Source organism: Macrotis lagotis, chromosome 6 (assembly GCF_037893015.1).
Source record: "Macrotis lagotis isolate mMagLag1 chromosome 6, bilby.v1.9.chrom.fasta, whole genome shotgun sequence".
NCBI classification, from domain to species: Eukaryota; Metazoa; Chordata; class Mammalia; order Peramelemorphia; family Peramelidae; genus Macrotis; species Macrotis lagotis.
In genome coordinates this window covers 781047-804851 of record NC_133663.1, presented here as the reverse complement: position 1 = coordinate 804851, position 23805 = coordinate 781047, and the positions used below count along the sequence as shown (strand labels likewise).

The window sequence follows — 23805 nt, the reverse complement described above, 5'->3', positions numbered from 1 at the left end:
GGCAGATGACCCAACACTAAGAGAGCCAGCCCACCAGATGGCAAAGACAGAGTTCACAAAGATCTGGCCAGGTGAACGTAGGGGGCAGAATCAAAGTCAAGTTTGAGAATTGATCGCCAAGTTTTTGACACCATTGATCTTTCCTAAGTCCAGATTCCCCTTTACAGAGCTGTACTGACATTGCTCATTGGACATGACCAAGACTGGGCAGCAAGCTGGGTTGGCTTTATTTAAATAATTAAAAATCTGTGTCCTAGTCACTGTACCATTGCTCCTGGCTTGGACCTCTGGAGTTCAGGCTAAGGGCCAATACCCTTCTTCACCTGACAGCGCTGGAGAACCAAGGAGAAAGGTGACCAAGCCCTGCATTCAAGGAGCTTATCTTCCATTGGGGAGACAGCATGGCCTTCTCGGGAAGGCCACTAACTCTTGCCGGCTAAGGATAAGCTTTTCTACTGATCGGTGGTCTCCAATGGTCACTGGTGACTGCGCCTCTGCTGGGACTTTATTCCTATCTCTCCTGGTTATGAACATGGTTAAGGAGCTTCTGGCTTGAGTTGGAGGCCTTAGCTGAGGTGCTGCTGCCACCAACCCAGGAGAGGGAAAGTGGGTTCTGCTCTTTTAGTCAAGTTTTGAGATCCAACTCCTTTGAGAAAGATTTAGCAAATGTGGGCTTTCTGTTTCTCTCTCTGCTTCTCTCTGTCACTGTCTCTGTCTCTGCCTCCCTCTGTCTCTGTCTATGTCTGTCTCCGTCTCTGTTTCTCTCTCTCTCTCTCTCTCTCTCTCTCTCTCTCTCTCTCTCTCACACACACACACACACACACACACACACACACACACACACACACACACACACACCTCCTTTGGGGGGGGGTGACCCTTTCAGGTAGAATACCTGTAATGTAGGAAAAGAGGAGGGACAGGCAGGCATTGTAGCCATTTTCTCTAAGTATTTAAAAAGCTGGGGCAGCTAGGTGGCTCAGTAGATAGAGCACTGGCCCTGGAGTCAGGAGGATTTGAGTTCAAATGCGGTCTCAAACACATTATAATTATCTAGCCGTGTGGTCTTGGGCAAGTCACTTAACTCTACTGCCTTGCAAAAACCAAAAAAAAAAAAAACCAAACAAACCCATCTTGGAACAGAGATGAGCTGAGCTTTGACTGGCCCCAGGGGGAGAGGAGGAGGCAGATTTGGGGGCAACTTTCTGACGACCAAAAGCAGCCTGAGCTGCCAACTGGGAGGGGTTCCCGGTCACTCATTGAGCATGAGGTGTGGTTCCCTTCTAACCTTGAAACAAGCAATTCTGGGAGTTGGGGTTCCCCAGGGAAGTTTGTTAGCCCTAGACCAAATTCTCAAGGATCCAAGAAATCCTGCTTCCTTGGGTCTGCCCAAGGTCAGTAGCCTCTCTAGGTTCAGGGACCTCCTCTCACCCCAGTTTCCAATTCCCCAAGTTTTGAGAATGAGAGGCCCAAGAGATACATGTCATGCCCAGGAGATGCCATTTCTGCTGTGAATAATTCCCAGAGAGAGGATCAGCCCCGCTCAGTCTTACCTGCTCCTCTCTTCAGTCTCAACCTTCTGACATCCAGAGCCCTCTGTGATCTGAGCCCGGTCTCTGACTCTCCCTTGTCTTCTAGTACCTGGTCTCTTCCACAGGCCATGGGCTGGCCAGCTCTCTTCCCAGAGCCCACGGGGAGCTGTCCTGACTCTTCCTTGGCTCAGTTCCCAATCCCTGCCACGGCCTCTTTCCCCCCTTTGCCTAATTTTGTACCATCCTTTAGAACCCAAGTCAGATTACATCATTTCCCGGGACCCCACCCTGATGTCCCAGGACATCCCTGGGACTCCCTCAGATACTCTAGATCATCTCCTGGGCACTGTCCTTCTCTGGGCTGGGGTCTTGCACAAGTCTCTTTAGTCTGAGGGCTCTCTGACCTTGCTTTTCCTAAACTTGGCTTCTCTTCTCACTCAGCCCCCAGCAGTTCCCCATCCCATTTTTTGAGGGAATTCTTCTCTGGGAGTCCAGTCCTAGGGGCAGGAGGAAGGGAGGGAGACTGGGCACCCTGGCCTTGGGGAACCACTGAGGGTTCATGGAGCAGAAGTCTCTGATGGGGACATTTTTTCTGTCCTTCTAGTGTTGCAGAGCTCAGGGACATTGTGGAGTGAGTTGGTGGGGTAGAGTTGAACCAGAGTCTTTGGCCCCCACCTTCCTCTTCCATCTTTTCCAAATGGCCTCTCTGGCACCGGGGGCTCTTGCTTTGTTCTCAGTGGGGAGCACTCTGGAGTGGCGATGGGGGCACCAGGTACCCTCACTTTGGGCCTCTTCCAGGACACTGGGCTGGCTTAATTTCACCATATTCAGATATTCTTGTATTCCATAAACAAGGTAACATTTACTCAGTTGCTTTCAGCTGCGTCTGACTCCAATCTATTTGGGGTTTTCTTGATAGAGATACTGTAATGATTTGACATTTCCTTCTCCAGCTTACTTTACAGATGAGGAAACTGAGGCAAACAGAATTAAGTGACTTGCCCAAGGTCAAATAGCTAGTAAACTATCTGAGGCTACATTTGAAATTGGGTCTTCCCACTCCAGGTCCAGTGCTCTATCCACTATGCTGTCCAGCTGCCCTTGGTTGTGTAGGTCATTTGTAATTATATTTTATTCTGCAGGCTTCATTTTTATCTGAATAATTTTCTTCTGCCTGTGCTGACTAGGGTCCTTCAGAAGGGGAGGAGGCCTGAGGTGATGGAGCTGAGGACAGGGGGTGCAGACCCTTACCTGTGGGTGCTCCATCCATAGGAATATGATTTTTTGCTTGCTTATAAGATTTGTTTGCTTGTAAGTTTGGGGGGTTTAGGAGCTAGATTTTTTATATTTTAATTTGCACTGACTTATTTTTATTGTTCTTTTCAAGAAGCTGGGATAGTTGGTTTGCATTCCTGGTTCCTTGAAATCTAGCTCTGGAAAGTCAGACTTTTCCAAAAGTCCACAGAGTTTCAAATGGAGCTGCTGGACTTCACCTTTAAATCCAAATCACTTTGACTTGCATTGATGATCAGTAATAGCCACCCACCATTCCCAAGGTCTGTGGCTCACTGTTTTTCATTTTAATGGCTTAGAATGGTAATACATACATACATATATATATATATATATATATATATATATATATATATATATATGGCATAAATAATTGTTATCTCCTCTGGTCTGAAACATTTGTGATGGTCCATTGGACCATCTTTTGTCGCAATTCCTACCAAGCCTTGGTTATGGAATGGGCATGACCTCTGACAAACTGAGACCTGGGAAAGACCTTAATTTAGAAAGGCTAAATCCCCACTGCATCCTGGGCCATTGCCAGTCATCTTGACTCTCATCTGACTGTTGGACTTGTATGACTCTGAAGGAGAGAGGGAGACCAATGATTTGCCACAGCTCTGCCTCACTTCAATCCAATTCACGCCCAAGTCAAGATGTCACCCCATGATGTCATCGGTCCTCTTCCAGAAGGACAAACAGTACCAGTACTACACGTCTCCTGGCATCTGTGCTTGACTCTGGACAGCTTCACTTCTTTATCTGTGACTTGAATAAAGTCAGAGGCTTGTCAAATTTGTGGTGACCCCCATATGAGAGGGCTAGAGACCCCGTTGCAGGCAGCCAGTGAGGGGTTAACCCATTAGGCATGTTCACCAAGATGAAATGTACTGAGGAAAAAGGCAAAGACTGACCACTGGCTTCCCTAAACTAGTGTCCCAAGAACAAGATGGGGAATGGTGTGACTAGAGAATAAAAGTTGAAGGGAGAGAAGCCCAGTATAAGTTAGCCTGGGGTGGATGTGGTCACTGGAAGCTGGATAGTGTTAGGCTGAATGGAGCAGTGCAATGTCCAGTGCTGGCCCAGGTGGGTGGTCAGACTTGAGTAGGAAGGATGCAGGGGAGATGGGGTGGACAGACCAAGGGGTCAGATCATGAGTGGGGTGAAAACAGTGGTTCTCTGGAACAAAATCCAAGGAAGGTGCCTGGAAGAAACCTGGTGGTCTCAGGGCCCTGGGGAAGGGGTGCAATATGAACTCACCCTGACAGAGGGAATCACCTTCTGGGCTCCAAGCCCCCAGACTTCCCACAGGGGCCAAGAGGGGATCACAGCATTTTCATTCATTGAGTTTATCTCTCCAGCCCCAGGCCCCTGGCTCTGCCTAGAGTAGGAATTTCAGAGTTGATTGTGGACTTGGTGTTTCTGTTCCTGGCCTGGCCCCACTTGGCTCAGGGAGCTGAGGGCTCTGTGACTTGGTGGAACCATGGGGGTCTGGGGACATGCAGTGTACCTGAGTTTCTGTGGGTTTCCATGTACATTGTGTGTTCATGGTGTAGGTACATGTGAGTCTGTGTAGGCATGGAAGCATGTGAGCCTTTGCTTCAAAGACCGTGTCTGTGTGTGTGTGTGTGTGTGTGTGTGTGTGTGTGTGTGTGTCTGCTGCCACTGCTGCAACTCCCTGTGTGGTTTTGTGTGACCTCCCAGAAGCGACTCTGTGGGTGCACCTGGCGAGGGCCAGTAGCAGTGGGAGGCCTGGTCCGCAGACCCACAGAGGGTCACCCAGATGGCAAGGAGAAGGGCCTGGGTTCTGGGTCCGGGTGGAAACACACCCTTCACAGCCAAACCAGCCAAACAGGGCAGGAGGAGTGGGTACCTCTGGGCTGTAGCTGTGACCATGTGTCTCTGTGTACATACATGTACTTACATGTGCCGCTCATATCTCACGTGTGTGTATGTGCAGGCGAACATTTGCTCAAGTTTGTAAATGTGTCTTTCTTTCAATATCCCTTGATTCCTCTTCTGGGGACTGGGGCCCCTAGCTCTTGGACCAGGCAAGACCAATTCTCCTCCCAGAATTCCTTGATCTGCACCCAACCCAGCTCAGGGTTCGAGCCAGTTCCAGCCTGGAGCCCTAATGGATGGACTACAGCCAAAGCCTGTCATAGCTAAATGTCTGGGCCTTCTGACTCCCCAGGTTCACCACATGCCCCCCCCACTCCCCTCTTTCTGTCCTACCAGGCAGGCCAGGCCAGGTCCTCTCCATTTCCAGGCTTCTGCTCAGCCCCTCAACCCCACTGCTTGGGCTGTCCTCCCTTCCTCCTGCCTGGCTCTTTTTTGGGCTGCTATTGCTGCTGCCTCTTTCCTTACCCCTCCTTCACCTGTCCCAGGGCTCACCATCTAAGTCACATGTTGGCCTCCATAAGCGGGGGCCAAGCACCTCCTCTCTCCTGCCAGAGCTGAGCATGGGGCTCAGAATAGGCTTACTCCTCTTTGTTCACCCCTCAAAACTTCTCAGGGTCCAAGAGCCCAGCTCTTCCCAGCCCCATTCTCCTGGCCCTGCTGAGCCTGGGCTGTTGACTGCCTGCCACGGTGTTTTTTCTTCAGCCTGAACCCCTACAGCTACGATGAGAATTGGCTGAGCAGCAGTGAGGACCACATCCCACTGGCTGCCTTGCCTCTGCTGGCCATCTCCTCCCCCCAGTATCAGGACGCAGTCGCCATGGTGATTACCCGTGCCAACCAAGTCTACAGCGAGTTCCTCAAGTCTCCGGATGGGATCGGCTTCAGTGGGCAGGTAGGGCTGTCCCACCATGTGTGCCAGCCATAGGATGGGATCAGCTTCAGTGGGCACATAAAATTCTACTACCATGGGCACTAGCCACAGGACAGGACCAGCTTCAATGGGCACATAAGCCACAAGACAGGGTCAGTATCAGTGGGCACATAAAACTACTACCATGGTTGTCATCCACAGGATAGGGGTCAGTTTCAGCAAACACTTAAAACTCTTTACCATCCTAGGTTCAACCTCAGGATGAGGTCAGCTTCAGTGGGCACATGCCAGCCACAGAATGGGGTCAGCTTCGGGGGACACATAAGATTACACTCTGGGTGCCAACCTTAGGATGGGATCAGCTTCAGTGGGCACATGCCAGCCACAGAATGGGGTCAGCTTCAGTGGGCATATAAGACTAGCACCCTGGGTGCCAGCCACAGGACAGGGTCAGCTTCACTGGTCACTGGACACCAAGGAAGGTCAGCTAGGGTCTTCTGTGGTTGGGAGAGGAGTTTACAGTAAGAGAAGGGAGGGTAAACAGAGAGTGAAAACTTTGGAGACAGAGAAAGCTAGAGGTCTTGCCAGCCTCCTTAGATGTTCTTGTTGAGGATCCAAACTGGAGGAGGTTGGGACAAAATCCAGCTCACCTGGGGCCGATGCCCTGACCCTCCATGGCCCCACCCTGGGCTGTGTCCTCAGCAGCTGGGCTAGGCTTGTCAGCCTCTCTGAGCTAGCCTCTTAGGGGGAATGCCAGCAGCCTGTGGTTCCTACTTAGCCATGGCAGGGTCAGCCTGGGGCAGCAAGCACAGCACAGGAGTCTCTTCCTGGGAGGCAAGCACTGTTCCCTGGGGACTCGATCTCCTTGACAAACCTGGACAACCCCCATCGATCATGGGAGAGTCAGCTGACTGGGGGCCATAGCCTGCCCTCACCGAGCTGATAACCTCACCTCCTTCCTCTCCTGCCCTGATAGAAAGTTCTGTAACTGGCTGGCTGAGGCCCTGTGGGGCAGGGGTAGATTACTTCTCTCTGGACCTCAGCTGGCTCCCACCACCTGTATTTCTGGGGTTTGGAGACCAGGTGGACCTAGCTGGAAAGCTGCTCAAACTCAAGACTCTCTCTCGTCTGTCTCCTTCCTACCTTACCTGTCCCAGCCATGGTCAAGACATCATCCCCACAGGCCCAGACTTCTGCCCTAGCCTTCCCTCCCTGTCCCCACCCTCCCTTTGGCCTTGTGTCTACCCTTATTCTATGTCCCTGCTTCTTTCCTCTCCCTGTCCCTATAACTCCAGGAGAAATCCCATGGAGATAGATCCTTCAGCATCTTGCTCAACCCTCCTAGCATTTCCCGCCTCCTCCTATGCTTTTGCCCAAGTCATGCTACCCATCAGACAGACCTCCCCTCTATTACCTCCCTAGCTCCAATTTCCCCTTTCCCGGCCAGCCTATCTCCTGAGCTCTCAGGCACCTCTCTCCATCCAGCCATCATGTCACAGAGATTTGGAACCTTCATGGCTCTAATGAATAGCTGACCCTCAATATGCCTGTGCCTGAGGAGAATTATTCATTATATCTGACTCTTTGAGATTCCATTTGGGGTTTTCCTGGTAGAGATACTTCTCCAGGATCCTCGCTTGACAGATGAGGAAACTGAGGCCAACAGGATGAAGTGACTTGTTCAGGGTCACAGAAGCCAGATTTGAACCCTGAGGGTCACCTAGATGTCCCATATAACAGTATACTTAATGAATACTGTCACCCTGTGCTCAGCCCCTTGGGGTACAGGGTGAGGCTGATGGATAATGAAGAAGGACCCAGACATACAGACTGAAGTTTGAGGCAGGATAGAATCCCAGTCCAATTAGACTGGAATGAGAGGCTAGATGGAAAGTGAGCATTGGGTGGGGGTGGGGGTGGGAGGCTCAGAGGAAGCTTGCAGGGAGATCTGGACCCTGAAGAACAAGGTTTAAATTGACCAAGGGACTGAAAACGGGGTCATAGTTGAGAATCCCAGAATGAAGGGAGATACTGCCCCTGGGCCACCTGGGTGAGGAACCAGCCCTGGGTGTTTATGATGCAGTTGGGTGAGTGATGTAGAAAGGGTATGCCAGAGACTGGGAGAGTCTGAGAGCTGAATCGGTGGACCCAGGGAAGGAGGGAGCCCTGAAGTCTGAGTGAATGGGAGTGAGGGATGTGGAAGGAGGAGTGTTGGAACTCAAGAACTAATGCAACTGCACAGTTTGGAGACACCATTAGTAGTAGGAGGGAGAGAGAGAGAGAGAGAGAGAGAGAGACAGACAGACAGACAGACAGACAGACAGATACAGACAGACAGACACAGAGAGAGACAGACAGACAGACAGACAGAAAGACACAGAGCAAGTGCATTCTGAGAAAAGGTTTGTTGGGAGTCAAAAGATGAGTAGGTTCTGTTGCCCCAGAAAACAGTGCCCATCCCCAGAGGCTGTGGCCATCCACACCCCCCTCCACACACACACACACACACACTGGCCTCTCAGCAGTAATGGGGATGCTGATGTGAGCCTGTGAGGTTGCTCTCTTGGACAGGTACAGTATGGGTAGATGAGAGGACACCTCCACGTATGACTTTCTCTACAAGGGTGCAGTCCTCAACCCCACTCCCTTGGGTGATGCCCTACCATAAGCCCTTGAGAGAAGACCCTCCCCATGTCTGAAAATCATCCTCTGGTTCTCCTCATGTTTGGGGGCACTGATGTACTCCGGGGCTGTCTGCCCTCACTCACCCTCCATGGCCTCTGACCTCTTTTCTAGTAGTTCATCTCTCTGAAGGTGCTTCCTCTTATGCAGAGAATATTCTTGAACTCTCTTCTCCAGCCCACCATGCAGCCCACCCTCTGGGCACTTGCCATTCTCATTCCTTGGAGACTGGAGAGTTCTGGGAGTGGAGTTCAACCAGAAAGCCTCCCTGACTCTGTGGGTATTTAATATGTGGGTGTGAGGATGGCTGTGAGGGTGGTATGGCTGGTGATGTGGGTGTGTGCATCTATGTGGCAAAATGTGTGAACAGTGTGTGTGAATGGGAGTGTCTCCACAAGTTCGTGTGTGTGTGTGTGTGTGTGTGTGTGTGTGTGTGTGTGAATTTTGAGGACTGACCTCTGGGACAGGAGAAGGGAAGGGGCCTGGACCTCCCTCCCTGCCTCTAGCCTGGGTGAGAGTGGGTACCTTCAGAGCTGGCTTTTTTTGGGTACAGAAAGTTCATCTCCCTGACCCCTCTCCATTTTCTACATCACTCAATGAACTGGAAAAGAATGGGAGGGGAAGACCCTTGCTGGGGGAGGGGAGCACCAACAGACTGTGACATAGAAGGAAAAGCCCAGGTGGGTTTGTTGGGGGGGGGGACCTGGGGTCTCTCTCCCATCCATCAGCTAGTCACTGTGGTCAGAGAAAGGCCCAAGCTGGCTCTGTCTTGAGGAGCTTATGGTCTGGGGGCAGCCATCACCAAAAAGGAAGCTGGGGGGCATGACAGAAGAGCCCAAGCAGATGGGAAATGAAGAAATGGTCACCTCCAGTCACTCCTTATTAAAGGGCAGATCTACCCTCCACCCTCTGTGACGTGGGCTCCCTGGCCAGGCTGGCCTCCAGGGGAGTAGGCAGCAGGGTAGTTGGTCAGTCAGTCAACTGACTGATGGCACGGTGGGGCCGGCACATCAAATAAGTCACAGTGGACAAATGGAAGCAAAACCCAGTCCCTGCCCTTTGGCGTTCACCAGGTAGCAAGATGCATGTGAGCGACAGTGAGCTGGTGTTCTCTCTGAGGGGAGACCCTGGTGGGAGTGAGGACGACGGGAACCCACAAAGGCTCCTTGAGAAGTGGGACTGAGCTGAGCCTCCGAGGAAGCCAGGGAAAGCCAGGAGGTGGAGAAGAGGAGGGAGTCCATTGCTGGCGGGGGAAACTGGGGCAAAGGTCTGGTGGCAGGAGCTGGCAGAGGTGGTCTCATGTCTGAGAAGCGGCAAGCTTGCGTATCCTCCCATGCCAGGATGTGCTCAGTGGTGGTCATAGGTTGTGGTCTAAAGATCCTTCTCCCACATGTACCCCAGGGGTGGGGGGCAGGAACGGGTCCAGCCTTCTTCAGCCCTCGGCCTGGCTATCCAGGAAGCAAGTGTGAACCTGTGGAGGCCAAGGGAAGGCCAGGAGTCTCTGGGTCCGGCTTCTCACCTCCCGGCCTATGCCACCCTGGGCTGGGCCCTCCTGGTTGATGCCTCTGGGTCGTGCTGTGCTTCCAGGTGTGTCTCATCGGTGACTGTGTGGGGGGCATCCTGGGCTTCGATGCCATCTGCTACAGTGCCAGCCCTGCAGGAGACAGTCTGAGCGGCGGCAGCAGGAAAGGGAGCGTCAGCAGCACCCAGGCAGGTCCCCGTGGGCGGGGGGTGACCCCGACTCGCGGCTCCTGGGAGGAACTTGGGATGCCTCGGCCTGGGATGGACGGGCCTGGAAGCAGGTGGCCCCAGGGTCCCCCAGTCCTCCGGAGCCCTAGAGGACTCCCCCGGGACAGCTCCGGCCTCCGGATCCCACCCCCCTCCCCCGCCACGGGGCGACCCCCCTTCTGTGGGGGCAGCGGAGGGAGGGATCCCGGCTCAGCTCCTGGGGGTGCCCTCTTGACCCTCCCCCTTTGTGTTCGCGCCCCCTTGTGACCCGCGGCCTCGGCCCCCGCGGTCCTGTCCTGCTCCTTCCCGCCTCACGGCCTCTGGACAGTCACATGTCCGAGGGTCGAGCCCGCAGGGTCCCCCCCATTCTGGACACGGCTCCTCCAGAAGCCTGCTCCCCGGCCCCCGGAACCAGCGCCCCCCGAAATGGGCTCCACCCCCAGGGGCCGCGATGTAGGAGGGAGAGCCCCCACTTAATGCCCCCCTCCTGACACCAAGCCCAGAGAGGGGCGCCCTCCCTGTGGGTGTTGTGGGAGACCCTGCCCGGGCTAATACTCCGGACACTGATATACCCCGACCCACTGAGGCCAGCAAGGGCCAAGCAACAGATGCCCTGTTTCTCTCCGGGTCAGCACCACCTTCTCTGTCCTTTGTGGCCCAGGGTGCTGAATAGAGCTGACCTCTCATGTCCTGTCTTAGCCCTGCTCTCCCTCCCTCTCTCTGTCTCTCTCTCTGCCTCTGTCTCTCTGTGTCTGTCTGTCTGTCTGTCTGTCTGTCTGTCTGTCTGTCTGTCTCTCTCTCTCTCTCTCTCTCTCTCTCTCTCTCTCTCTCTCTCTCTCTCTCTCTCTCTCACATCCCTCTCTCTCCCTGCCTCTCAGGTCAGCACCTGCTCTGAATCTCTGGGTCCAGAAGGATTCATGGGCAGCCCCCCAGCCATCATGCCTCAGTGGCTAGACTTGAACATGGGTCTTCCTGGCTCTAAGCTGGGTTCTTTCCCCACTGGTGACCAATGGGACCTTGCACCACGCCGGTTTCCTTTCCCGACCCCCCCCCCCAACAGAGCTTTTCAGAAAGTCTTTGGGCCTTGCCCCTTGCCCCTTCAGCTGCCTCCTGGCTGTGCCCTCCCTTTTCTGCCTCTCCTTCCACTCTCTGGACACTAAGGGGCCAGTTGGTGCCCACAAACTAGACAGCCCTCCACCTGAGGAGGGAAAGGAGAGAAAGGAGAGAAGGTTGAAGACACTCAGGGTTGTGGGGGAGCAGCCACACCCTCTTCTGGGGGAAATGGGGGCAGCTCTATTTTCTACTGCTCTGTTTAAAGGACAACCCACTCTTGTCCGAGGAGGACTGCAGCCTCGGTGATGCCACCCGCCTCAGTAAAAGCAACATTGACATCTTGGCCACCTTGGAGGACGAAGAGCCCAAGCTGTCTCTGCCCCGGAAACAGAGTGACTCATCCTATGACTGCGATGCCATAAGCCAGCATCACACCTTCCTGTCCAGGTGAGGCCTCTGCTCTGTCCCTTCCTCCCCGGGAAGCCCCAGGGGTCACACAGGGTCAGGAGGGCCCTCGGAAGTGCTGGGCCAGCCCCTACTTTCCCAGCGTGACAGGTCAATGGGCATCCAGCTGAGGCCCAGAGTCCTCCAGTGAGGATGAGCCCTCACCAGGGGGAGCCGACTCTGTTCTGTGACACCTCCTGAATTTTGGCATTTGCCAGCTCTCATTGATACTACTCAGTAGTAGATCCAGTAGGTTTGAGGCAGCTGTCTCAACTCCTACAAAAGAGCCTTCTTACGGAAGGTCCTCCCTGACCCCGAGCTTCTTTCCTTTGGCTCAGCATTCATTCCGGTGTTCTGAAGGATGGTGCCGAGCCCTCCACAGCTGGGGCCCCCCAACCCTCTGAAGCCAACCTGAGCCGATTTGATTTTGACGTATCGGACTTTTTCCTCTTTGGCTCCCCATTGGGCTTGGTGCTGGCCATGAGGAGAACGGTCTTGCCTGGGCTGGATGGTGAGTAGGGCTTGTGCCCACTGTGCCCTTGCTTTCTTGTTAGGAAGGAGGAACTCACTGCCTTCTGGGGCCACTCCTACTTGGGGACAGCTCTCATTGTCTGAAAACTTTTCCTAAATAGGCCTCCCAACAGCTTTCCAGGGTTCTTGGGGCCAAGCAGAACCAAGCTAAGCCCTCAACTATCTTAGAATCAGACGAACTTGAAGGCAAGCATCATGCTCTCCCTCTCATTCAACATGGGCTTAAGATCCTGCACCTAGAGCGGCCTCCATCCCTCTCTTCCTCCCTCCCTCCCTTAAAGGGCCCTGCTGGGTCTTCCTGAGCAGAGGAAGAAGGGTATGCAAAGAAAGGGGCACCCTCTAGCCTTCAGTTTCTCCCCTCCCCCCAGGTTTCCAGGTACGGCCGGCCTGCAACCAAGTCTACAGCTTCTTCCATGCCGCTGACCCCTCAGCCTCCCGACTGGAACCCCTCCTGGAGAAGAATTTCCACTTGTTGCCCCCCGTCAGTGTGCCACGCTACCAGAGGTTCCCACTGGGCGATGGGCAGTCTCTGCTTCTAGGTACCAGCCTCCTTAATCAATACGTATTGAACTGAACTTGTGGAGATTAATGGACCCCTCTGGTCCTTGGGCAGGATGGAGAAGCGGGGAGCAGCAAGGGCCCAGTGGGTCTGGAGGTCAGACCCTCATTGGGCTCTCCTTTCCTGTCTAGAGGACACTCTGCAGGCCCATAGCAACCTGTTCCTGGAGGGTGGCCCGGCCACCAGCCCGTCATCCCCAGATGCCCCGGGGCTGGCCCTCCTGCCTCCTCCAGGCCAGAGGATGGGAAGAAGGCTCAGTGAGGGCAGCTCCACCAGCGAGAGCTCGGGGTCCAGTGAGAGCCTGCCTTCAGCCAGCATGGCTCACAGTGAGTAATGGGGGGCTTGACCCCAGGGAGGTCCTCAGGGAGTCTCCCCTCTCTGGTCCTGCATTCACCCTCTGGCTGCTGAAGGTGGAGAAGAGGGAGCTGAGATTCTGCCCTCGGGCCCACTCTGGGCTGCAGGGCAGCAGCCATTGCCCAGGCAGTCAGTTCTGGCCAGTGGCGGCAGGCAGAACCCAGACTGGAGGCTGGCCTTGAGGGGAGCTCCTTTCTGGTTCGGCTGTGAGCCCCAAGGGAATGGAGCAGAGGGAGGATCGGTGGGGCCGGCTGACCTCTTGGTCTCTGCCTGGTGCAGGCCTCAGTTCTTCTGGGCCCTAGAACTCTGAGGCTCCCCCTCCTTCTTGACAGTTCAGCAAGGCCTTCCCACATCTGCCACGGACCATTCCTAGCATGTGCTAGAGCTTGGGCTCCGAGGGTCTAGGCTGTGCCTCCCCCCTCCCCCCCAACCTCAGATGACACTCAGACTTCGTCATCCCTGCTCCTGGTTTTGATCCCAGCTGGCCATAGGCTTCAGTTTGATGGGTGCTTGGCCTGGCACCCAGGGGGCAGGGAGGCTTTGATGGGGTTCCCTGTCAGTGTCTACACTGTGCCCTCCGCTGTTTCTGCAGTTATCACCAAGTGGTGGGGGAGCAAGAGACTGGACTATGAACTCTACTGTCCCGATGTGCTAACCGCCTTCCCCACCGTGGCCCTTCCTCATCTCTTCCATGCCAGCTATTGGGAGTCCACAGATGTGGTAGCTTTCATCTTGAGACAGGTACTGGCTGAGGGTCCCAGTCCACTCTTTGGAGCATCAGGAGGGGTACGCCACATGTCCATCCATCTGTCCTGTCTGTCCTCTTCTGTCTCAGTAGTTGGCTCTTTGGAGCCCTCTGAGCACAGACTCAGGGTTGGCAAGACTGGGCAAGGGCCTCTCACCCCAGCTCAGGGCCCCCAGTGCTTATCTTGGGCTCTAGTCTAAGCTGTTTGGGTGCTGCCTGGGCAAGACTGGGGCTTCCCAGCTTCCTTCTCTGGGGCTCTTTCCACATAGAGGGCCCGGCCCATCCCCAGAGTTCCCTGTGGGCCCTCAGCTCTGAGCAGGGAGTCTCAGCTTCAGGACAGAGGCACTCTGGTTTGAGGAGGGGTCCTCTGTTAGGAGGAGGCCCTGCTCCCTCAGGGAGTGTAGACTAGCCAAGAGTAGTCAGAGTTGCAGACCTCCTCCTTACCAGGGAGGAAACTGAGGAAGGCACAGGGAGGGAGGGTCTTGCCACAGGGAAGTCAGAGCAGCTTCTTCCTTATGTCACTGATAATTCTGAGGGCCTTCAAGTGCCTACAGCCCCTCCTGGGGGTCAGCCACTCTGCTTAAAGCACGTTGGGTATGAGCCTCACCACCTTCCCCTGGGAGGCAGGCATCATCCTTATCCCATTTTACAGATGAGGAAAGTGAGGCAGGAATGTCTGAGGGCGCACGCAAACTCAGACCCTCCTGATTTAGAAAACTTCAACAGCATTGTGATGGGGCCTCCTAGGGTCTGGGAACCACACAGGGCAGGGTGGGGGGGAGGGTTGACCAGGGCACAAAGTCAAAGCCAGGGCAGGGGCTGGCAACCTCATGCTCGGCCTGAGCCACCACAGGGAGGGTCTGGAGTCTGGAGAGCAGCAGGATCTGGTCTGCAGCGGCCCCACCTGGATGGCGGTGTCCACGCTACCCGCTGCCTGGGGAGAGTTGAACGGGCCTTCAGAAAGGGCCTCCCACAGGGGAGGCCTGGTCTGGCCTCAGCCTCCCCCTGTGAAACTAACTGAGAAGGGGCATCAGCCCAGGCCCAGGAAGGAACAGGCCTGCGTCCCTCCTGGGGATGGAAACATGGCCTAAGTCTCACCCTTGGGACTGTGTGTGTGTGTGTGTGTGTGTGTGTGTCCATTGTACACTTTGTGGGAGACTCTCGCCACCCCCGGGTAATGTGGGTGAGAGATGCTGCCCCCTGTGTGAGAGGAGACCCTGACCCACTGGGTACCCCGCAGTCCTGTCTCCCAGCTCAGGTCCCTCCGACCCGGGATGCCTTTCTCATTGCATCCACCATCTCTTTCCATGTCTGTGGTCAGTTTCTAGCTCCCCTTAGAATGGGCAGGACCCAGGAAGACCTGGAGACCCTCCCCACTGCTCCAGAATCTTCTCCCCCTTTCTCTGGGGGGCAGGTTCAACTTGCCAGACACATTCTCAGAGCTTGCCAGACCCTGGGCACTAGTCTGGGAGGGGGTTGACAGATGGGGAAATTGAGACACCCAGAGAGACAAGGATTTGCTCCTGAGACCCCAAGGGCCCCCGGGCACCTTTGGGATCCCCAGAGGCCTTTGGAGCCGGGGCCTATTTCTGTTCTGCAGGCTGGGGAAGAGGGAGGGAGAGGGAGGCCAGCTTGGCAGGGTCCAGAGGGCCCAGCAGAGAGAGGATAGGACTTGAACCAGGAAGACCTGGGGTCATATTCCACCCCTGCGGGAGCTCAGGTAGATACCTCCCCTCCCTCTCTGTCCAGTGGAGCTGGAGAAGCTGATGAATCAACACAGAAATTGCCTCTGTGCTCTTGTGGGGGTCCGTCCGTATTCTGGCTCCCACGGGAGCCTGCCCCATGAGCTTCTGGTGCCGGCCATCCTCTCCGCCAGCACCTCCGCCTGCTCAGAGGACAGAGTGAAAGGGGAGGAGGTGCCCCCTCACAGTCTGGTAGGAGGGGGCACTGAGGGAAATGTCCAAGCAGGATGCAGATGGGAAACACCAGCTGATGGGGGGCCATGGGCTAGGTGGGGGGCTGGGGCTAGGAATGGCTTCTTGGAGAAACTGGACTTTTAGCTGGAGTCTTTGAGGTAGCCACGAGTCAGGTGAGAATTCCAGGTATGGGGACAGGTCGTGAGAAGGTGCAGGTCAGTGTGGTTGGGTCACCAAGGGATTGGGGGGAGGGGAGCCAATGTGGCTGGGTCATTGTGGGTGGGCTGGGGGACCAATGTCTCTGGGTCACTGAGGGGGAGGCTGGGGAGGGGGGGCAGTGTCTCTGGGTCACTGAGAGCAAGATGGGGGAGGGGGCAGTGTCTGGATCACCGGGGGGGGGGGTGTCAGGTTCTGTGGCTAGGTGGGGTATTGGACCCTGGAGGCATTAGGGAGCCATGACAGGCGACTGAGCAGGGAGAACAGTCAGACCTGGGCTAGGAAGATCCTGATCTCAGGGGGCCTGTGAGGGAAGCGAGGTACAAGGAAGAGCCCTGGGTTCAAATCCTGATTCTGCTTCTTACTCCTGTGTGACCTGATGCAGGTCCCCCAACTCTTGTGTTGCCCTCCCTGCCTCCTTGTAGCTCTGGTTTCTGCCCCTGTGGCCTCTCTCCGGCCTACACCAGCAGGGATTGCCCCCTTTTCTCTCCTCCCGTGCTGGGGATATGTTAGGGACTGTTGTGTGGGGGAGTGCTGTGAATCCTCATCACCTGGTGCCCTAAGCACCAGAACGTTGTTTTACTAAGTGCCACGAGAGTGGGAGTGGATCAGGGATTGTGGAAGATATTTAAGCCCTGGTGTCTTGGCAAAGTAAATGGAGACCTTGGTGTACAAAGAGAGAACTTGTCTCCCTTCTCTCCCAACCCTCCAATGCTCACCTGGGGGAAGATAAGGGAGCCTGGAAAGGGACTCAATAGGTATACGGTAGGTGATTACCAGATGCTTGGAGTTGGATTGGTTCATTCAGTCTCTGACCCTAAGGTCTCAGTGGGTTTCTCTGGTTGACCTCAAGGTAACCACCTCATGCCTCCATTTCCTCCCTTTGCTTCTAAGACAGTGCCTTGTTGTAGCTGGGGAGATGCCTCCCAGGGGTTCACATGTCCTTTCTTGGCTCTGAGGCTTGGGGGGGGAGGGAAGTCAGAGAGAGGAGGCACCCATGGGTGCACGTGTGTGTGTGTCTCTGTAGGTGATGGGCTATGACAGCAGGACCGTAAAGGAGAGTGAGGGGCTCGACCCCTCCACCTTGAGCCCATCCAACCCTAGAGAAAAATGGCTACGCAAGAGGACCCAGGTCAAGCTGAGGGTAGGTGAGGCTTGGAGCCCCTGGGAAGGAGTGGGCCAGTGGCTGCACTCTGCCTTCCCTGCCCTGACCCAGCCCCAGGATGGGGTTTCCCTTAGGGTCTTTCCACACCAGGGGGCCTCTCCTGAGTCCCTCCACTTTATCCTCCACAGACATTCACACTTCTCTGGGAGCTGACCCGTCACTTCTGAGAGAATGGGGATGGGGTGGGGTCCTGCTTCCCTCTCCCTGGGGCTTCTGCTTCCAGTGCAGCAATCTTCTGTGCTTTCTCAGACTCGAGAGCTCACATGGGGGCTGTGGATTCCAGGGAATGGGTGCTCCTGAGACCTGCCACATGGCCTGCAAATCCCGCTCGTCCCAGCCCCTTCCTTGAGTGGGCCAATGGGGCTGTCAGACTTTGCCCCCTTAACCCTAACCCAAAATGCACACATGCCCCTTCCCTGAGCTGCCCCCCCCATACCAGCTACCTCCAAGATGAGTCCAGAAGAGAGCTTGTGGGCAGAATGTTGACTGAAGGAAAGGGGACCCATGGCCTTTGGTGTCTGAGCAGACCCTGTGGGTTTTGGGACCAAGGCTGCATGATACCCAGGAAGACTGGGATGCTGAAGGATTTGTTGCTGTTGTTATTAGCCTGTGGAAACATACCTTAGAGCCCCGATGGGAAAGGTGAACAAATGAACCAACTTTGATTAAGGGACTGGGCTAAATGAGCAGAGGTATTCCCTGTCCTCACGGAGTAATCTAATGTGGGGGGGGGGGGATGAATCAGACACATAGGTAGAGATGGGGGCTTGGTTTGGGAAGTCGGAGAGATGGAAAGTGGAATCCTAAGGCAGTTATCCTCACCCCCTTCAGTAGCAATGATGTGAATATGATTATTCTGGAACCAGAAATTATGGGGGGGGGGGTTAGATGCCTATAAGGAAGAAGACATCCAGAGAGCAAAGTGAAGCAGGCCTTGGCCCTCTCATGGAAACTTCAAGATAGAAATGTTGGTTCTGTACCCTCCTTAGTAATACCCCTTGGGAGCAAAACTAGCCACATTGTACTTGAATAGGCCGAGCCTATGTCCCTCTCCCTCCAGAATGTGACCGCCAATCATCGTGCCAATGATGTGATTGCAGCTGAAGATGGTCCACAGGTCCTGGTGGGACGGTTCATGTATGGACCTCTTGACATGGTGGCCCTCACAGGAGAAAAGGTACGGAGTTCTGGGCCATGACCCTTTCTGACCCACTGGATCTAGCTTGTAGCTAGTTTGGAACTTCTATGGAGGTGCTTCTTCTCTTTTTCCTCATTATCTGTCATGGCCCCAGTGGCACAGGCAGAGATGGGAGCCTTACTTGGAGCTCCTGCCTATACTCCACATTTGTACAGGGCTGGTAATATTTTCCAGGCCCGATTTGTGTCCCTGTCTGGGCTCACTCCTTTGAGTCAGGACCTTCCCTACCAGGGCTTTGGCCAGAGAATGGGGACCATGTCCCACAGGCAGTGGGCTGCCAGTCCCTGTTCCCAGGAGCCTCAAGGCTGTTTGAAGTCTTGACAGATGGCACAGATCCTCTGCCCAGGAGGCCTTCCCAGGTCAAAAAGGGAGCATGGTTCCTCTTGATGGTTCCCCATTAGTGTCAGGAGTTTCCCTTGGCAAATCTCCCCAGACCTGGACTTTGAGATCTCCCTCCCTCTTCTCCCAATTCTCACCCTTCTTTGGTCATTCCTAAGTCCCCACTCTCCATTCTTATCCATCCCGATGGGGCTGGACCTTCCTAGCTTTGTTAGTCTGGCTTTGTCCCTGGGTATCCATACTGTCCAAAGAAAAAGAAAGGACAACCTTTGATTTTTATATCACCCACTATCCTTCCCTCTGCCCCTCCCAGAGAGGCATCCCATATAACCAGAAATTCAAAGAAAGTAAAAAGAAAGAAAAATTCAGAAAAATCAATCAAAGCTTTGAAAAGAAGATGACATCATATGCAGTATTTTAACCTTATGGACCCTCACTTTTTTTTAGAAAGATTTTATTTATTTTGAATTTTGTAATTTCCCCCTAATCTTGCTTCCCTTCCCCCCACCCTACCAACCTTCCCTTTTTTAAAAATGTTATTTAAGGCTGTGGAGTTAAGTGACTTACCCAAGGTCATACAGCCAAGCAATTATTAAATGTCTGAATTCAGATTTGAACTCAGGTCCTCCTGACTCCTGGGTTGGTGCTCTATCCACTGAGCTACCTAGCTGCCCCAACCCTCACTTCTGCAAAGGAGTAGGTGTCCTCTATTCTTTGCAAAATTATACAGTGATCCTGCTCCACCAGGTGAGACCATAGGATCCTATTCATTCCAACTTCCTTACCTTACACAAGAGGAAACTGGCCTAGGGGTTCAAAATGACTGCCCAAAGTCCCATGAGTAATGAGTAGGAGGCATGGGATTTGAATTCAGGACTGGAGACTTCACTTCCTATGTTATCTCTGCTGTCCTCATGACCCGGTATATCAGTAGAGCTGCAAACCAAAGGCCAGGCCCTTAGCACTGGCTGGCAGGTGCCAAAGGTTGCAGGCTCCCAATCTCTGGCTACATCCTCAGGCCCAGGCCCAGCTGACTCCCCAGGCCCTCTTCCTTCCATAGGCCCTATCCTTAGCCAAACCACAGAAGGCCTGCCTCAGGCCTGGGGCCCATGGTGACAGGGCTTGGTTCCCACCCCATTTGGAGGCTCATCTCACCTCCCCTGCAGGTAGACATCTTCATCATGGCAGAGCCATCCTCAGGGCGCTGGGTCTTCTTGGACACTGAGATCACCAACAGTAGTGGACGCATCACTTACAGTGTGCCCAGGCCCAAGCGACTTGGGGTTGGGGTCTATCCTATTAAGATGGTGGTCAGGTAAGAGATCTGTCTTCCTTCCCCCTCTTTCTCCTTCCTGTCCCATTCCCCATTCAGCATCCTCATCCCAACCCCCAAGCTGCAGAGAGAAGCTGACCTCATCCCCACTTCCCCGGGGGTCCTGGGTAAGGGAACCCTGCCAGGGACCAGCCATCCCAATGCTTGAAGTAGACAGCAGCCATAAAGGAAAGGAGGGTCCTCTCAGTTTGCCCCAAACCAAGCCCCTGGGCTGGGGAGAGGGTCCTGGAGCCATTTGAGGCAAGGGTCCTTTGTGTCTTTCAGGGGTGACCAGACCACGGCCATGAGCTACTTAACAGTACTCCCCAGGGGCATGGAATGTGTCGTGTTCAGCATTGATGGCTCCTTTGCAGCCAGCGTCTCCATCATGGGCAGCGACCCCAAGGTCAGGGCGGGAGCCGTGGACGTTGTCCGGTGAGGAACTGGGCCCTGGGGAGAGTGTTTGAGCAGAAGCCCATGCCGGGGACCTTGCACAGCCCCCCCCCCACGTTAAATCCCATCACTTGAATGTCATGGCATCAGTTCCCTGATGCCAAGTTCTTTGAGAAAGGACAAACAAAAACAAATAGGGAGTCTTACCCCTGCCCCCTGGGATGCTGTGTGGACAATAGATGAGGACCAAGGACATGTCCATGGTCAGGCAACAAGATTAGCAGTGTGTCATGTTCTGGCGATACAAGAAAAGGCAAAAGACAGTGTCTCCTTCCAGGAACCTCCAGTCTAATAGGGTCACCACTTACCCACTAGAGGTCTATAGAATTCTTATAGAAGGTGAGACTGTGGTTGGGATTTGAAGGAAGTTGGGGAGGGAATAAGCAGAGTAGAGGAGGGAGATGCTCCAGGTCCAGAGGGTGCCAGAGAGGACAGCCCCTCCCGCTCCAGGCTGGAGGCCTGGGTGAGAGAGAATGGAGCTGTGAGGTGGACAGAAGCTGGATGGGTGATGTGGTGGCTCATCTCAATTTTCCCTTCCAAATCCTCTCCCTCCCTTTCATGCCTACACCATCCATTAAGAAGGCAAGAAATTCAATGCTCCTTTTAAGTATTTCCACATTAGCTATGTTGTAAAAACAAACAAAAAAAAAAACAAACGAGAAAAAGTGGAAAAAATACCTCCACCTGCCTTCTGAGTCCATTGGAAATTTCTCAGGGGGGGAGAATGCTTTTCATCCTGGGTCCTTTGGGATTGCCTGGCATCATTGTATTAATCAGGCAGCTGAGTCATTAGAGGTGATCCCCACACCTTGGTGGTTAGGCTCACTTCACTTGGCATCAGTTCACGAAATTCTGTCCAGGTTTTCTGAAAGCATCCTGCTCATCCTTTCTTACCTAGGACTCCATCCCTGTCATGCACCAGAGCTCGTTCTGCTCGTCTGCTCGAAGTGGCTTTGCACGTCTGGATCCCTTTGATCTCTTGGGGTACAAACCTAGTAGTCCTGGATCAAAGAGCAGAGTTTCACAGCCCTTTGGGCAGTTCCTAATTGGTCTCCAGAATGATTAGAACAGCTCCCAACTCCACCATACATTAGTCTCCCAATTTTTCCACCTCCCCTCCAGCGTTTGGCATTTTCCTTTTCTGTCAGTTTAGCTGATCTGATGGATGAGATGTACCTCAGAGCTGTTAACACTTGCATTTCTCTAATTATAGCGATTTAGAACTTTTCCCCTATGATTGTAGGAAGCTTTGATTTCTTCTTCTGACAACTATCTGTTTATCCTTTGACCTCTGACCATCTATCGACTAGGAAATGACTCATTTTGATAAATTTGCCTCAGTTCTCTATATGTTTGAAAAACGAGAATTTTTCTCAGAGAAACCTGCTGTGAATTTTCTCTAGTTTCCTATTTTCCCTCTAATGTTGACTGCATCGGTTTTGTTTGTGCAAAAAAATTTTCACTTCAATGCCATTAAAATTATTCATCTTACCTCCATTGAACTGATCTCTTGCTTGTGACGTCTTTCCTTCTCCATATTTCTGACAGGTGAGCTATTTCCTGCCCCCTAATTTGCTTATGGAATCACCTTTTGCATCTTAAGTCAGATCCCTATTTTGACTCTATTTTGACAGTTCAAGATTTTGGTCTTTATCTAGTTTCTGCCCAATTGCTCTTCATTTTCCCAGCAGCTGTTCAACAGGGAGTTCTCATTCCCAAAGCTTGGATCCTTGTAACCCCAGGTTATTACTACTGTGTATCTGCTGTCCCATCCCTGCTTCTTAAGCAGTACCAGATTGTTTCGATGACTACCACTTTGCATTGACTAGGCCATCATCCTTCACATTTCCCCCCTCCTTGAAATCTTTGACTTTTCTTTTTGCCCAGATGATTTTGTTTCTATTTTTCCTGGCTCTATATGGAATGGGAATGGCACCAAATAACTGATTTACTTAGTATTGTCATTTTTATTATATTAGCTCGCCCTAGAGTTTTGTAGTTGATTTCATATGGTTCCTCTACTTGTCTTGGTTATTCTAAATGGAATTTCTCTTTCTATCCCTGGCTGCTGGGTTTTGTTGATCCCACCTAGACATGCTAATGATTTGTGTGTTATTTTTTTATCCGGCCCCTGCAGGCACTGGCAGGACCTGGGCTATCTGATTCTCTACATCACTGGGCGGCCAGACCTCCAGAAACAGCGGGTGGTGTCCTGGCTCTCCCAACACAACTTTCCCCAAGGCATGATTTTCTTCTCTGATGGGCTGGTGCATGACCCCCTGAGGCAGAAGGCCATCTTCCTGCGGAACCTTGTACAGGAGGTGGGTGCGGGGTGGGCAGGGTAGAGCAGGGATGGGCAGGATCCTGGGCTTACCTTAGGAGGGGGTCATGGAACTGATCTTTGAAGGCAGCTGTGGACTCCAGGGGCTGCTGAGGAAGGGGAGGAAACCAGCATGGGAGAGGGACTTTGTGGTGGAAGATTTGGGGGACAGCAAATAGTCATTCACCCAATATGGATGGGCACCCTAAAGGTTGCTGAGGCCATGTTGAGATATAGCTGGCTGAGCAGTCTGCTTGGGGCCTGGGACCAGGGCTCAGCTTCTGAGGACAAGAGCTGCCTCAGACTCATCCCTCAAGGTCATGGAAGTCCCCCCCCCCACCAAGTTCTGCATTCCAAGTGAGGTTCTTCTTAGCTTCCCTGTCCTGGGTCTTATCCCAATATGATCAATGAGGGATTTCAAGGGAGAGCCTTATGGAACTGAGGGAGCAGGTGGACCAGGCTGTATGGGGGTAGGCTAAGCCAGATCTCTTCAGCCAGTGGGGAAACATTTCCTAAGTTCTGGGGGGGGGGTCAGAGCCCATATCATGGGACAAGATGGCATTAACTTGAACCTTTGGGCACAGCATGGCCAGGGACATTTCTAATGTGGTATCAACAAATTTGTCCATGTTGTTGTAGGGGAGAGGGGATACCTGGAGGGCTCCCTAGTGAGGGAAGCTTGGGGAACTCCCTGGTCTGTTGCCAGCTTGGGGGGCTCCTTGGCCTATGTGGGCAACTTAGGGGGCTCCCTGGTGAGGGCAGTTTGGGGTCCTCCCTGGCCTGTGTGGGCAACTTGGGAGGGCTCCCTGGTGAGGGGAGCTTGGGGAGATCCCTGGTCTGTTGCCAGCTTGGGGGACTCCTTGGCCTATGTGGGCAACTTAGGGGGCTCCCTGGTGAGGGCAGTTTGGGGTCCTCCTTGGCCTGTGTGGGCAACTTGGGAGGGCTCCCTGGCGAGGGGAGCTTGGGGGGGTGTTGACCTGTGCTAGCCGCCTGCTGGGCTCCACTGGTCTCAGCCTCCCTCCTGTGGGTCCTGCCTGCTTTTCAGTGTTACATCAAGGTCAGCGCTGCATATGGCTCTATGAAAGACATCTCAGTCTACAGCGCTCTGGGTCTGCCCCCCTCCCAGATCTTCATTGTGGGCCGCCCTGCCAAGAAGTACCAGCATCAGTGTCAGGTACCGGGAGAGTACAAG

At 53.7% G+C, this 23805-nt stretch overlaps 1 protein-coding gene across 1 annotated transcript in view; it reads left to right on the top strand.

Annotated features, from left to right (window-relative positions):
- Positions 1 to 23805, top strand: part of PITPNM3 (PITPNM family member 3) — an 88360-nt gene that overhangs the window by 63097 nt on the left and 1458 nt on the right. Inside the window, exons 7-19 of the mRNA XM_074190501.1 lie at positions 5430 to 5619; positions 9868 to 9990; positions 11327 to 11508; positions 11844 to 12016; positions 12405 to 12575; positions 12727 to 12921; positions 13542 to 13690; positions 16854 to 16970; positions 18052 to 18168; positions 19695 to 19843; positions 20126 to 20275; positions 22431 to 22614; positions 23659 to 23787. Coding sequence (XP_074046602.1) covers positions 5430 to 5619; positions 9868 to 9990; positions 11327 to 11508; positions 11844 to 12016; positions 12405 to 12575; positions 12727 to 12921; positions 13542 to 13690; positions 16854 to 16970; positions 18052 to 18168; positions 19695 to 19843; positions 20126 to 20275; positions 22431 to 22614; positions 23659 to 23787 — 2029 coding nt within the window. The remainder of the gene's footprint in view (positions 1 to 5429; positions 5620 to 9867; positions 9991 to 11326; positions 11509 to 11843; positions 12017 to 12404; positions 12576 to 12726; positions 12922 to 13541; positions 13691 to 16853; positions 16971 to 18051; positions 18169 to 19694; positions 19844 to 20125; positions 20276 to 22430; positions 22615 to 23658; positions 23788 to 23805) is intronic.